The 16,401-nt window shown below is 23.6% G+C and overlaps 1 protein-coding gene across 2 annotated transcripts in view; it reads left to right on the plus strand.

The window, feature by feature from the left end:
• The window catches only part of LOC127281289 (uncharacterized), a 65,387-nt gene extending 52,915 nt beyond the window's left edge, over nt 1–12,472 (plus strand). Inside the window, exons 4-8 of one of the 2 annotated variants that reach the window (XM_051304933.1) lie at nt 1,415–1,586; nt 7,965–8,026; nt 8,400–8,532; nt 8,971–9,070; nt 9,526–12,472. In XM_051304933.1, coding sequence (XP_051160890.1) covers nt 1,415–1,586; nt 7,965–8,026; nt 8,400–8,532; nt 8,971–9,070; nt 9,526–9,621 — 563 coding nt within the window. In that variant the 3' untranslated portion in view covers nt 9,622–12,472. The remainder of the gene's footprint in view (nt 1–1,414; nt 1,587–7,964; nt 8,027–8,399; nt 8,533–8,970; nt 9,071–9,525) is intronic. The other variant, XM_051304934.1, reaches the window with a different exon arrangement.
• The last annotated feature ends 3,929 nt before the right edge of the window (nt 12,473–16,401 follow it).

Here is a 16,401-nt window from a genome sequence, read left to right on the forward strand (position 1 = left end):
GTCACGAAAGAAAATGTTTGATAATAAAAAGAAAATTGAAAAAAAAAAATTAAATAATCCCTCCAAAAGATTTCTGGAAATTAAACTCTTATTAAAATTTTTCCCCAAAAAAAATTCAACTTTCTTTTTAATGAAAATTTGTTTACTGAAATTCTTTTTTTTTTTTTTTAATTAAAATTTTTTCCGAAAACTAGTTTCTTTTAAAAATTTCTATTTTTAACTGTTTTTTTTAGTATTTTTATTTTTAAGTACTTTTTTCGTATTTTTATTTTTAGCTAGTTTTATAGTATATTTTTATTTTTAACTATAATTTTTTTGAAATATTTTTATTTTTAACAAGTATTTTTTTAAACGATGACGTATTTATAGAATAAAAAGAAATTAAAAAGTAAACATTTTTTTTTTCACTATTTCCAATTGGCTTAAACCGTTAACAAAACAATTCGCAAGAATTTCGAAATTTTAACAAAAAAAAAAAAAAAATTAGATCTGTTATTTTTTCTTCTCAATTTCTAATCCCTTTTTTTATTTTCCCTTTTTCTTTTCTGTTTTCTTTTTTCATGCTTGAAAACATGAAGAAAGTATATATATATATATATAAATTCGTGGCAATTTTTCGACACAAACGTCGAGAGATTTATCTCCTTTGGTACAATTATTTTTCTCGAAGGCTTTTCGCAATTGATGTAAATCCGAATAATCCGTGCGGCGGGTCTCTCTTACTCTTTTCTCGATGTTTTTCACTGTTTTTTTTTTTTTTTTTTTTTCTTGACAATACAACATTATGAATATATATTGTCGAAAGACCATGAGAAATCTATTGTCATTTGAATAAAAAGGGTTTCAATTTAACCGGGATTGACAAAACATTTTTCGTCGCCCCCCTTGAAATGAAGGGAAAATGAGAGAATCTATAAAAACCGAATTTTTCATAACAGTCTCGAATTTCTTAAATATACCCGTGTCTCGACAATTCTTATTGTTCGGCCCCCGCAAATTGTGCGTAATCCGACTTAGTGTCTCGAGCCAATTTTTCATGTGTATATGTGACATTTTTTCCTGAAATCTTGATTTCTTTTATTTTCCAACTGCGGGTAGAGAAGAATTTTTTTTTTATGTTGATCGCTTCACGATAATTTCGATTTTTATACGAATTTATATTTCATTTTTTTTTTATTTATTTGCAGCTATTTATATATATATATATATATATATATTTAAATAATTTAAATTTTATTTATTTATTATTTATTTATTATTCATTTATTTTTTATTTATTTATTATTCATTCATTTTTTATTTTTTAAAAAATACTTTAATATTTGATGGTTTAAAAAAAGGAAAATTTTTATATTGTAAAAAATATCAAGTGAAAATGAATTTTTACTAATTATGAATTTTAATTCTTTTTTAGACGCGTGTTCGTCGCGGTCAACGCCGAAACCGCGGCCGCCGACGGTGACGCAACGGCCCAACATCACATTCCAAATGTACACATGCCCACCGGATTATGCACAGTGGTACTGTTTAAATGGGGCCACATGCTTTACCGTGAAAATCGTTGACTCTCTTCTCTACAATTGCCTGTAAGTACAACCTGTGTTAACATTATTATTTTTTTTTATTTCCCTTTTTTTTTGCTTCTTCCTTTTTACGCTCAATTTTATTTTTTCCTTGCATTTTTTTTTCATTTCTTTAAATCATATATATATATATATATCTGTATACTGAAAGGGGGAGAAAAAAGGTATAATTTTTATTTAACCAAATATCAATTTAAGGGAATTTTAATTAAAAAATAATTTTTTCTATTTATTTAAATATCAATTTTTTTTTAATTTCTGTCGAATTTTAATTAAATAAGAATTTTTGAGAATTTTTCTATAAATTTCGATTATAAAAAACTTTTTTTAGCGTAATTTGAGTAATTTTTATTCAACTGAATTCGTATTTTAATTTTTCAATTTCTGATTAACTGAATATAAAAAAAAATTTATTTGGCTAAATAGAAGTTTTGTCAAATAAAATAACAAAATTTAATTAAAGAATAATTGTCAAATTAAATTTTCTTTGATACGGCAATTTTTCTACTAAATATAAATTTAAAAATTTTATTGTTATAAAATATAAATTGTATTAAATTCAAATATTCGGATTCTGGTTACATAAAATTTTCGGCTAAATATAACTTTTTTCAAATAAAAATAAAAAAAATATTTCTTATATGTGTCAAATTAAAATTCTTTTTTATGGAAATTGTATTAAATTGAAATATTCAATTGAATTGGAGAATACATAAAATTTTGATTAAATAGAATTTTTGTTAAATAAAAAAAATTTAGTTTTTTGCTACAAAATTTTTTTATTAAAATCTTTATAAAATTCTGCTGAATTAATCGATAATTAAGAATTTGGCGCCTATAATACAATTTTTACAAATTCCGTGTGAGTAATATTCGTCCCTAATTTATATATATATATTTGTGTTATTCTTCTTTTTTCCTTATATATCATTGCGCTTATATGTTTTGTTATTGAAAAGACGCGCGGTTTCTGCAAAAAAAAAAAAAAAAAAAAAAAAAAAAAAAAAATTTTCTATGCCACCTGCCACATGCTTCGAAGCTGTTAACGCGCCAATTCAGAGCAACAATTGCGAGCAACATTGACGTCTTTTCATATATATATATAATGAGAAAGAATGAGAAAAAGAAATTTTTGAAAACACACCCAATAGCTGTAATCGCAGTTTTGTGGTATCGGTTGCTCTTTTTTTTTTCATTATTTTACTATATAATTTTGCACTCGCGCGGCACGAGACACACGCAAAAATTTTTCGTCATATATCTTGTTAAAAAAGAATAAAGAAACGAAGTCCTCTTTCACCTTATGGCCAATTGTTTATTCAAAAAGAACCGAAAAAAAAAATTTTATCGGTGAACGAACTTTCCAGTCAATGATTTGTTCTGAATTCTATTTTTTTACAAAAAAAAAAAATCAATAATAATAATTATAATTGGAAATACGTATTTTTTAATTGCAAAATTACTTTTTTTGTTTTAATTTTTAATATCGAAATTTTTTTTTTGAATGCAAAAAATAAAAATAAATATATATTTTCCACGGTTAAGACGAAGAGACCGATTTCGCACTGCTACGATTTCATGGTCTCTCTTTTTCTCTCTCTCTCTCTCTCTCTTTCTCTCTGGTTAGTTCTTGAAGTCTCCCCCCAAGGAATTTTGCCGGCTTATCGATCCACCGCCCACCGCGAGGTTCACTCGACAATTCATGTTTAGCAATGTTAATTAAATTCCATCGACATGGCTCTTGAACACTGATCAACAATCAATAATTGTCCTTTCACGCAACTTTGACAATAATTTTTTACTTCACCTCTCCCTCTCTCTCTCCATTTATTTCAAATTTATTGAATAAATTACTTTTTTGAATTTTATTAGAATTTTTGAAAAATTAATAATAATTAATACTAATTAATAATTAATATAATTAATAATAAGAATAATAGTAATAATAAATAATAATTACTATTATTATAAAAATTATATGTATTAATAATTCTATACATTATTATAATAATTATAATAAAGTGAAAAAAATTATATATGATTCAAATAAAACGATTAGTTGACTGTTATCAAAATAAATATTTATTTGATAGAAACGTCGATTTATTATACAGAAAAAATTTTTTTCAATAATATTCGAGGTAATATTTTTTTTTTATTAAGTATTATTATTATTATTATTATTATTATTATTATTATTATTATTAATATATATATATTTTTTATTAGGTATTATTATTATTAATATATTTAATTTTTTTAAGATACATTCTTTTACCAATTGAATCATATAAAAGGAAATGATACAAAAAATTTGATTTTTCTCAAGATGGGATAATAAAATTGATTTTAACATCCACTGTGAATTGAAAGGAAAACGATTTGTGAGTTGTTAATTTTAACAATTGATTGAGAAATATCTTCTTTTCTCTCTTGGTGGGTGGTTGATGAAGAGAGAGAGAGAGAGAGAAAGAGAATTAAAAAGAAGATAGAGTGATTTCGATCAGGGAAGTAGCGGTGCAAAATCAACCTTGGCGTCCTCATCATCATCATCATCATCATCATCATCTTCTCTTAATCGTGGAAACAAGATCATAAGTGTGCGAGAGATCTTTGCGACGGTGAGGCGCAGTGACCTCACTTGAAGCGAGACGAAAAACTTTTGCGTCCCAGTCTTTGAGCCGACAGATCGCGGTCGACAAAGCAAACACCGTGGGAAATAGGAAGCCTGAACGAGCGAAAGAACGAACGAGCAAAGCAAAACTCTCTTGTGTATATATACCCACCTCTCAATATCTTTCTTTTCCCCCCACCCCCCACCACTTGGAACTTACCTTCCTTTGTCTTCCTTGCTTTGCCCCCCACTATTTTCTCTCTGTCAATCTTTTGGGCCCCAAATTGTACCGTCAAAAATATGCCCCCTGAATACCTCGATTAATCTTTTATTTTGTTTTTATTATTATTATTATTATTATTATTTATTTCTTTTTTCCCTCGATATTGGCAAATGAGTCCTTCAGAATAAAAAAAAAAAACAAAAAAACTAGAGAATAGTCAATGAAAAAATAGGGGAGTTTATATTATATCGTTAACTGGGGAGCTATTCTGTTGTACAATTTTTAATTTGTCAAATATTCATTTAAAATTGTAATGAAATGTAATTGTAGTGTGACACTTTAGGAACATTTAGAATTTTGGTTGAAAAAAAAAATTCCTTTTGTACCATAAGAGAGATTAATATTTAAAAACAAATTACTTTTTGTTAAAAATTTTTGATTTCGAAAGAATTATTAATTTAGAAAATATTTTTCGATTTTTATAAAAAAAAATTTCTATATTAGATATTATTCATTTTTTCTTATTATTTCTTTTAAATCTTTTTTTCGTAATTTATTTCAATTTTTTAGAATCAATGAGAGAAAATTAGTAAATATTGATAATTATTATTGAAAAATAACTTTCATTCCCATATTAAAAATAAAAAAAAAAAATTTCTTTTTTGCAATACAATTGTTTTTAATTAGTAATTAGTAACTATTAATAAATATACACAATTATAATGGAGAGATAATTTACTTTCTTTCAAATTGATAAATCCAAAAAAAGAACTTTTTTGCGATAAAATTGTGTTTAATTAACATTCTATTAATAATTAATAATTATAATGCAAAATAGTTTTCTTTTTTCTTATTTAAAAATCCGAAAAACAACTTTTTAGCAATAAAATCGTTTTTCATTAATATTCCATTAATAATTATAATGAAAAATAATTTTCTTTTTTTTTCTAATTTAAAAATCGAAAAAATTTCTTTTTTGCAATAAAATCGTTTTTAATTTGTAACTATATTAATAATTATATACAATTATAATGAAAGATAATTTACTTTCTTTCAAATTGATAAAATTGAAAAAAATAACTTTTTTGCAATATAATTTGTTTTTAATTAATATTCCAATTAATAATTAATAATTTTCTTTTTTTCTAATTCAAATATCGAAAAAAAACAATTTCTTTTTTGCAATAAAATTTGTTTTTAATTAATAATTATTATTAAATTATACATATAATTATAATGAAAAATAATTTTCTTTCTTTCAAATTGATAAATCGACAAACAATTTCTTTTTCGTATTAAAATTTTTGGAAAACAAAAAAAAAGAAATAAATAAATTAAAATTACAGAAATTTAAAAAACAACCTTTTTGTAACTAAAATATAGGTTTTTGAAAACAAATATAAATTAAATTTATAAATAATTAAAAATTACATTTTTTTCAATGAAAAATAACTTTGTGATAGAAATGAAACGAAAGAAAAATAACTCGCAAGTGAATTTTAGAAGAATTTAAAATAATTACGTTTGCGAATCGACGAATTTATATTATATAATCTATTCTCAATAATCGCAAAACTCGAGAATTTGTTGGAGAGAGAAAAAAAGAGAAAGAGAGATTGTTTTAAGGGTGGCTTCCGTGACGTAAAGTACTTCTTGTAGGAAATTACGTGGCAGTTTATTAAACGACAAGGAGAAATAGTCCTGGAAGGTTGTGCACGAATATATATGTATAAATATATATATATGTGTGTGTGTGTATAAGGACGGATAAAAATGTGCCGACACGAAAAGCTACCGTAAATTCCAGAAAAAAGGGGGTCCCCGAACTAACGTTCTGAATAAAGTCACGAACCAAATTCCAAGCATTTTTTTTTCCTTGATACACGACCGCCTAGTTGGAAACGCGAGCAAATTCTCAAAATTTCTCGACGACCAATTCGTGCAATTTTACATATATATATATATATATATATTTAATTTATTTTTATTTATTTATTCACCTTCATTAATTAATTTATTTCTATGAATTTGTTTTTTTTATTCGTATTTACCTTTTATTTTTTTTAATTATTTGTAATTTTTTTTACCTTCTTTCTATTATTATATTTATTTTTTATTTATATTTATTCTTTTGAATAATTTTACATTAGTTTAATTTATTATTTATTTATATAAATCCATTTATTATTCAATTTAATTATTTCATTAATTAATTTTTTTTTATAAATTTGTTTCTATTTATTTATTTACCTTTTTTTTCTTTAATTATGTATTTGTATTCGTTTTTACCTTTTATCAACTATTATTTAATTTTTATTTATTTCAATATTTTTGTATATTTTTCGTTGGGCGTTTTGTTTAATAATATATATAATAAAAAAAAATCGAATATTTATTTATTATGCCAAATGGAAAAAAAAAGAAATTCCCAGACGATGAGATAATAAGAGACAATAATCGTGAGAAAAATTTCACAGAATTTCTGTGTATATATATATGTATATGTATATATACGTATGTATGAGAAAAACGTGAGATTTTGGAAAAAATTTTTCTTTATAGAGAAAAATCATCGTATTCACCTTGCAAATTGATCAGTCGGGAAATTTTTCAAAAAAAAAGAAAAAAGAAAAACAAGTGCTTGAAGAAGGACCTCCCGCTATTTTTCCCAGGACAATAATTTCCATTTCGAAGAATAAAATTTTGAGAAAGCAATATTCAATTTTCTCATGGCCGCGTGTGCCTACCTTCAATGGGCAAAAATTTTTGTTTGATGGCTTGAAAAATTCCCTTTTTCAAGAGGACGTGTCGTCTCGCTATGGTATAGGATTAAAGGGAACAAATACCACCCCCCCTGTCTCCTATTGATTGTTATATCTATTGCTCCCTTTATTATATATCCACCTCTAAACGAAGTAACAATGATAATTATATTCCTGTGGGTTCGCGTTTACAACTCGTATATATATATAACTCCGAAAAATTCGTCTTTCCCACCTTATTATTCGAAAATTAATAACAAAAAATTGCGCACTCGAAACGTTTCGGTAAATATTTGAAAAAAAAAATGGTAAATTTTTTTTTAATGTTAAAAAATTTATTAAATTTATATTGACGATAAAATGAGAAAAATTTGTTGGTTCGTCATAAAATCAGATTATTCTTCTTTTTTTTCTAAATGTCGAATTTAAAAAGAGATCTAAATTTTTGAAATGAATGAAAAATGAGGTTAATTAGAACGAATTTCAGAATCTGTAACTAATCGTGAGAAATCGTGAGAATCTTGGTAATTATATCGTGAACCTATATTTTCACCTTGGCATTGAATCTCTATTCCCTGGAATATAATGATTTTTCATTGTTATTCGCAGTCTGCGTGAATGATACGAGGTATATTAAAATGATTATGTGATTTTTATTCTTTTTGGAATTTTTCTATTTTTTATTTTAATTTTATATTGATATTGGAAAAATATTAATTTTTTTTTTGAAACATAAATTAAATGTAATTTTATTAATTTAATTTTTTTTTTCTATTTTTCAGATGTGCTAATGGGTTTATTGGTCAGAGATGCGAATTTAAAGATTTAGATGGTTCCTATTTACGTAAGTATTTATTTTTGTTATTATATATTCTTTTTTTTATTTTATATTTATTCACGTAATTTTAATTATCTAATTTTTATTTTACTTACTTTACTTTTATTTAGAATTATTAAATTATTTTTGTCAAAATTTAATAATATTTTAATATATCTAATATATTTTAATTATTTTTAATAATTAATTTAATTTTTTTGATAATAATACATTTTAATTTAATAATTATTTTTAATAATAATAATTATAAAATTATAAATGTACTTTTTTTATTTAATTTTTTTTTTCTTATATTATTTTTTATTTTTTAAAAATAAATGGATTTAAAAAAAAAATTTTTTTTTATTTTTCTAATATATATATTTTTTTAAATTTGCAGCCTCGCGGCAACGAGTTATGCTAGAAACTGCCAGCATCGCTGGTGGTGCCACGATAGCAGTATTCCTCGTCGTTATCATTTGCATAGCGGCTTACATTCATTGTAAACGGAAGCAAAAGGAATTACGTTCGAGGTAACTATCACGCTAACTTCTATATATATGGTCGATATGACGCCGTGCACCAGGTGCTTCGTGACTCTCTTTCCGGCATGAGTCGAGAGTGGCCCCTCGATTTTTTTGCAATTTTTTTTTTTTCAATCACTCGTGTCCTATTCCTTTCACCTTTTTTTCTTTTTTAAACTTTTCAAATTTTTATTGTTAAAAGCAAATTTATCAAAAAAGAAATTTCTTTTTTAAATTTACAAATTTTCATTTTAAAATTCAAATTTTAAAAATGTATCAACAGTATTTTAAACGAGTCAATAATTTAGAAATAAAATGTCCAAAAATTGAAAATGTATAAAAAAATGCGAAAATATTTTGAAAGTTTACGATTCTTTTTTTTAATGAAAAAAATTGGTTTTTAAATAACATTTCGATATATTTTTTTTTTTTTGTTTTTTGCTTCAGTAGCAGTGTCGATACGGTGGATGGTCCTGTTCGAGTGAGGCCGTTCAGCCATCAGAGTCACTCCCTTATGATCATCATGGCCAAGGACCACAACAACTCGGTAAGACAGATTTCTTTTCTTCTTTCTTCCGTAAAATTGAAAGTTTCAAAGAGACCTCGAATGATTAAGCAATAATTTCTGTCGATACATTTAAAAAAAAAGAAAAACGAAATTTTACACCTTTTGTGTATGAACAAAAAAAAAAATTAAAAAAAAGTTTACATCTTATTTAATATTAATGAAGATGATGATTTTTCTTTTAGAATTAAATATCGTTAAAATATTTTAAATTTCACGTTTTTGAAAAGAAAAAAATATTTCCCTTTTTTTTATTTTAGTAAAAGAAAATTTTGTTGAAACTTTTCAATATACTGAAAGTAACAAAATTTTTTGGGGCAAAATTATAAATTATTATAATATAATTATTTAAATTAGAAAAATAAATAAAATTTTTTATGTAAATTAAGAAAAATCGGAAAAAAAGAATAAATTGATAATTATTCTTTTTTTCACAGTCGATAGAGCAGACGCGAATGGTTGGTTGGAATAATCCGCAACCGGAATCGACGAGGATGTCATCGATCAGCGAAGGAAAGCGTTCGAGTCAATAGCCCGCAGTCGACGAATACGAAACGAGTTGAAGAAGAGAAAACCAGTGACGACCAAGAGAGTAAGAGAGAAAAGAGAGATACGCGTTTGTTCAAGTGTCTCCAGGATTCCGTTGATCATCATTATAAAAAAAAAAAGGAAGAGAGAAGGCGTCCATAAATTTTTTTTCTCCACAAAACACTTTTTTTTAAATAGAAAAACAAAAATTGTTTCTTTCTTTCGCTCTTTTTTTTTCTAAAAGATATAAAATATTTCCTCTCTGCTTTATTTAGAAAATTTCCCTTTTATTTGGTATAAAAAAGTTTTTTCTTTTTTTTAATAGAAAAAAATTTTCACTTTTTTCTACTTTATAAATAACAGTTTTTTTTTGGTAGAAAATGAAATTATTTTTGCAAAGTAATTTCTATAATTGTGAAATTATTAATAGAAAGAAAAAAATTTAATAAAAAAAAAAAAAAAGAGAGAGAAAGAAAGTGACAAGGTACAGATACAATGGACTACGAAAAGTATTATGCGACGATGAACGCCCGATTAATGAAAAAAAGAAAAAACATCTTAGAAAAGCGAAAGAATTCGGAATTATTTTTTTTTTTTTCGTCAAAAAGAAATAGGAATTTTGAGAAATTTTTTTGTATTAAAATAGTAAAAGGAAAATGAATTTTTTTTTGAGAAAGAAATGAATTTCTTGAAAGAAACAAAAAAATTTTTAATTCTTTAAGGAAAATAAAGAATTTCTTAAAGAAAACAAAGAATTTCTGAGGTAAAATAAAAAATTTCTTAAAGGTAACAAAAAAAGTTCCAAAAATAAAAATTAAAATCAATAAATAAAATTCCTAAAAAAAGGGATTTTTTTTCAAAAAGAAGAATTTGTTTTTACTAGAAACATAAACTCGAAAAAAAAAAAATTTTTCTCGAGCAAAAAATATGTTTTGAAAAAAAAGCAACAAAATTGTTTCAAACAAATAATTCTTCAAAAAAAAAATTACAGTTTATGGAAAAATTTCTTTAAAAAAAATTCTTAAAAGAATTTTTAAAAGAAAAATTTATTAAGGAAAAAAATTTCTCAAAAGCTAAAATTTTTCTCTAATAGAACATTTTTTTAGGAAGCAAATAAAGTCAAAATTTTTATAAATCAAATTTTCCTTGTAAAAGAGAAATTAAAATTTAATTTTCGAATTTTTTCGAAAAATCAATAATTATAAAGAAGAAGAAGAAGCTTCTGCATAAACTAATGTATTTTTTTAAATAAAAATTTTGTCCAATGAGACTTTTTTTTGGTGACGAAAAAATAATTGTCTCATTCACTTGTTGCCTTAACAAAAGCTTCTTCTTCGTTTCGCTTCTCTTCTTTCGTAAAAAAAAAAAAAAAGTAACATTCCCGGAGCATTTTTTTTTTTGTAATTTAGTTTTTTCAACAAATATTTTCGAGATTTGCATTTAAAATAGAAAGAAAAATAAAAGTAACTTCGAATCCATATATTGTTGCGTTTTTTTATCTCGAGCCTCTATCTTTTTTTTTCTTCCTCTCTTGAGACAAAAAATGGAAAAAAAATTTTCACTAATGAATATTAAAAAAAAAATTCCAAGAGAGAGATAGAGAGAAAAAGTTAGAGACAATAATGAAAAAAATTTAATCTCTCTATTTGAAAAATTTTATAAACGGAAAAATTTCACTTTCGAGAAAAACATTTTCTCGAGAGAAAATCCAAAGACAATTTCTCTCGATTAAAAAATATTGGTAGAAAAATTCGAAAGTGACAGAGAGAGAGAGAGAGAGAGAGAGAGAGAGAGGGAGAAAGAGATTTTGAAATTATCTCGAGATTATTATAGTTAAAAAAAAAACAGAAAATAATATTTGACATTCGTGTTCTTGTAAACAACGACTGTAATTTCGAAACTTCAAGTAAAAAAAAGCACAAGTGTCAAAAAAAGCTTTCGGAGCTTTTATAAAAGTTTCCCGGTAGCATTTTCTAATAATAATGTTTATATATAAATATATATATATATAGAAAAAAAATTAATAATAAAATTAAAAAACAAAAAAATACTCGATCGAATGTAACGATCTTCCATTATTGTGCAGTCGCTTATGTAAATAGTAAATTATCCTTTAGGGTTTTTCTTTTGCACTTTAAAAATTATGGAAGTATTGATTACGTGGTGAGAAAAAAAAATTGAAAAATAAATTAAAAAGAAAGAAAGAAAGAAAATTTAGAGCGAGTGTGTTAAAAGAGTAAAAAGAATAAAAGAGAGTGAAAGAGAGAAAGAGAGAGAGAGAGAGATAGACAGAAAAAAACCGGGCGTTGTCCATCGACAGATTTGTACATTTTTGTAGATATTCGGTGCGATTTATATTCTCGCAAGCACTCGATAAATTGTGTTTTTTAAATAAGCAAAAAAAAAGATCTAAAATTATTTTTTTTTTTTTGCTCTCCCTTTTAAGGAAAAAAAAATTGAATTTTTTTTATCTCCTTTCTATAAAAAAAAAAAAAGAAATTCAATTTTTGACACTAGAATAAAAAAAAAATCAAACATCTATGTAAATCAAAGAAAAATTCAATTTTTTTCATTAACTAAAAAATTTGATTTTTCCATCCTTCTAAATAAGAATTTCAATTTTTTTCAACCATAATAGAAATCAATTTTTTTTGCCACTTTCCAGAAAAAAAAAAGTTTAAAATTATTCCTTATTTCTAAAAAAAAGAATTCAAATTTTTACCTTCTTTCCCTTCTAATGGAAAAAATTCAATTTTTTTTTTAATCACAGTATTTTTGTATATAAAGAAAATAAAAATAGGAATAAAAAAAATTAAATTCTCAATTTTCGAGTGACTCATGAAGCAAAAAAAATAAATCAAACACAAAAGAAGAAGCATAATAAAAGAAAAAAATTTTTTTTCTCTTTCCAAATCAGCAACGAGAATCAATAGACGATTCGAACGTACCGTACAATTTATAAATAGTCTCCTAGATAACGAAAAATAGCATATTATTATAATTTAATTTCTCGTAATATTTTATATTGTACTTGGTTCCTAATTTATTGCTATACTATTATTATTATTATTATATTATTATTATTATTATTATTATATTATTATTATTATATTATTATTATTATTATTATTATCATTATATTATTATTATTATTATAATTAATTGCGATTAATATTATTCGTAACAATAACAACGTCCCTCTAAAAAAAGTAAAAACACATTCGTAATTCGTAGGCAAGTGTAAAAAAAAAAAATAAACCGCCGAAAAATCCTCTTTATTTTTGCACTCTTCACAAATTTTAAGAAATTATAATTTTTTCTTATTTTTCTGGTCAAAATTATGTAGACTTTTTTTTCAAAACCAAAACTGTATAATAGAATTTTTTTTCTTTCTATCGTTCAACATAGAAAGTGTACTTTCTTTTCGTATTAATAATAATAATAATTATGAAAAGAAAAATTTTGTAAAAGAAGAAAAAAAAAACTCTCTGTATAAAATTTTTGTCGTGTGTATTTTTCTTATTAAAAAAAAAAAAAATAATTTTAAATAAATTTTGTTATTTCTTTTTATTTATACATTTTTTTTTTTTTTTTTGCAGGATTTATAGGGAAAAATTTGTTTTTTATTTATGAAAAAGAAAAGGATTATTATTTACAATAAAATTCGTACTGGAAAAATTGATTATTATAAAGATAATGTATTTTTTTCATTAAATTTAAAAAAAAAAAAAAAAAAATTGAGAATTTCGTTTACATTAAAAACTTTTTTTTAAAAAAATGACAAAACACTGGAAAAAATCAAATTTTCGCTTAGAAACTTTTTGCCTTTTTCTCTCTTTTAAATAAACAAAAAATCAAATTTCAATCAGAAAAATAAAAAAAAAAAGCGAAATTTAAATGTAAAAAAAATTCCCATTAATGCAATAAATTTTTCTAATAAGAAAAATACAATCAACAAAAAATAATTTAATAATTATTAATATTATTAATTAATTAATAATAATTATTATTAAATTTATTAATAATAATTATTATTAAATTTATTAATAATAATTATTATTAAATTTATTAATAATAATTTTTCGAATATTTATTTTATAAAAGAATTTTTTAATATAGAAAATATATTTTTTTTCTCTTCAAAATCGTGGCGGAGTGCCAAAAAATACGAGGATTATATTAAAATGAGAGATGAGTATATCTAGAGTGAGAGAGAAAAATTGTGTGTGTGTGAATAATTTGTGTATTTGTGAGTGAATGCGTGCCTTAGCCTCGTAAATGGACGAGTTGACAAAAATAAAAATAATAATAATAATATTGAAAAAAAAAAACGCAGAGCCAGCGGTGGCCTTTGTTTTCTAATCTAACGCTTTCCTTAAAAAAAAAAAGAAAAGAACTACTCGTCCAACAAATCCGATTTTTTAAATCGGTTTTCCCTCCACCTTTTCACATAATGTATCGAAATTTTAGAACTGCGATGTCAAATTTCACCGAAAGTTACTAATTTATGTAGTGGTGGCATTTTTAAACACCAGACAGCGTAAATCTTTATTAAATATTTAAACAAAAAAAAATTATTTCCTCAATTTAATTCAACAAAAAAAAAAATTGTCTATTTAAAATTAATTATTAAAAAAATTAAACTAAAAATTAGTATAATTAATTATTTTAATTAATATTAGCTAATTATTTGAATTTTAATTAGATAAATTTTATTAACGAAAATAATTATTATTAAGTATAGCTAATTAATTATTTTCCTTAACTAGTTTTATCTAATAAATTATTTTAATTAATTAATTTTAGCTAAATAATTATTTTTATTAATTTGTATTGGATAATTAGCATTAACTAAATAATTATTTTAATTAATTGACACTAATAAAAAAAAATAATTTTCAATTATTTAATTATTTTCATTAGTGTCGGATAATTATTTTTATTAATTAGTTTTATGTAATTCAATAGTCAATTAATGACAAATATTCTCAAATTAGCAAATTAATAAACAAAAAATAATTAAAAATAAAACAAATCTATTGAAAATAAAAAAAATAACGCTGTTTGTTGTAAATGTACCAAAGACAATGTCTGATTAAATAAAAAAAAAATAGATTCCAAAGGATGCAAAAATAAAATAGAAAATTAATGAATAAAAAAAAAACTGAAAAAAATTGTCTAGTTAGAAAAATCACCGATCGGCAATGTTATAAAAGTACATTGTTATAATTATTTTTGTAAAGATTAAAAAAAAATAGTCACATTATTGTACACGTGTATAATATTATATTAATTAATCTTTTAGCGTGCTCTTTGCCTATGGAAGCTTACGAATATGTTGAATATAATTATCAATATTTATTATTGTCGTCATATAAAGGGAAAAGAAAAAAATTGAAGAGACCGAAAAAAAACTATATATATCAAATCTTTGTTTCCCAAATAATAATTTGTATAAAAATAGCATAAATAATGGAACTTTATATAAAGTTTCATTGTTTTTGATTTAAAAAAAAAAAAAATCCTCTTATTTGCCCCAAAGATTGCGTTAATAATTGGAAAAGAGAATATAATTTTCTTTTATTTGAATTTTCACACAAAAAAAAGGGAAAGAAAAAATTTTTCGCGAAAAATAACGACTTTTTTTTTTAGAGAAATTGATAATATTTATATATAAATATAATTATATCAAGTGCCAGCAGAATTATTGTATCCTTCACTCGCCTCTTCACTGCCTTCTTGGAAGTATATTATTATCGACTATAAAAGAGCCTATTTAAACGAATAAATAAATTTACATAAAAAAATGAGTAACACTTTTCTTTATACTTACTAGCGAATCGTTTTTTTTTATATATCTGAATATTATTTATTAAATTTTTTAATTTTCTAATTTAAAAATAAAATCATTGATTTTAAAATTTTTTAATAGAAAAATAATTGATTTGAAAAAAAATATCACTAACCTTAAAACTGCAACTAATGTACACTTAAATAATTCGAAAAATTGCACAGGAAGCACTAAAAAAAATTTTAACTCCAGAAATCACTTTTTTAAATATTATAAAAAACACTTTGTACGATCGCGATTTTGAGAATTTCGAACACACTCCCGGAACAAAAATTTATTATATTTCACACTAATCAAATTTTGCTTTTAAAATTACAAAATTTACACCACTCACACACCACGTGTCTGAACAAGTTCAGCAAACGAATTGCAACTAATTTAATTATCTCCGGGATTTTCCCATTCCAAAAATGACCTTTCATTTAAGAAACACCCTTTGTGTATCTCAATGTAAATACAATAAAAGCTCCCGATGCAGGTATAAAGTGTAATAAAATCCGAAAATCGCACAATGAGGGGTTTTTCCAAAAATTTTTGCTTTTATATATACAATTTTCATTTATAATACAAAAGTAATGGAAGTAGTGATATTTTTTGCAAAACAATTGTTTTTTTTAGTAATATTAAATGGTAGCAGAATTATTCCCTACCGAAAGAGTGGTACTGGAATGGTACTGAATTGGACTTGGCTTGAGTTCCACTTCAGTACCACTACCTGATAACCCATAAGAAGACATTTTTAAAGTACTTTAACAATAGTTTTAAAGGTATATAAGATCAACAAACCGTCTCTCGCGAAATACGTGTAAAACAGCAAAAAAAAACATAATAGTTTGTAGAAAATTTCTGTTAAGTTTGGAAATTATATTGCAATCCCTCCTTGAACAATAGACCCCTAGGTCCTTTGTCGAAGGATTAAAATTTTAACCCGAGT

Source organism: Leptopilina boulardi, unplaced genomic scaffold (assembly GCF_019393585.1).
Source record: "Leptopilina boulardi isolate dan_hultmark-lab unplaced genomic scaffold, ZJU_Lbou_2.1 LbouV2_266, whole genome shotgun sequence".
Taxonomy (NCBI): domain Eukaryota; kingdom Metazoa; phylum Arthropoda; class Insecta; order Hymenoptera; family Figitidae; genus Leptopilina; species Leptopilina boulardi.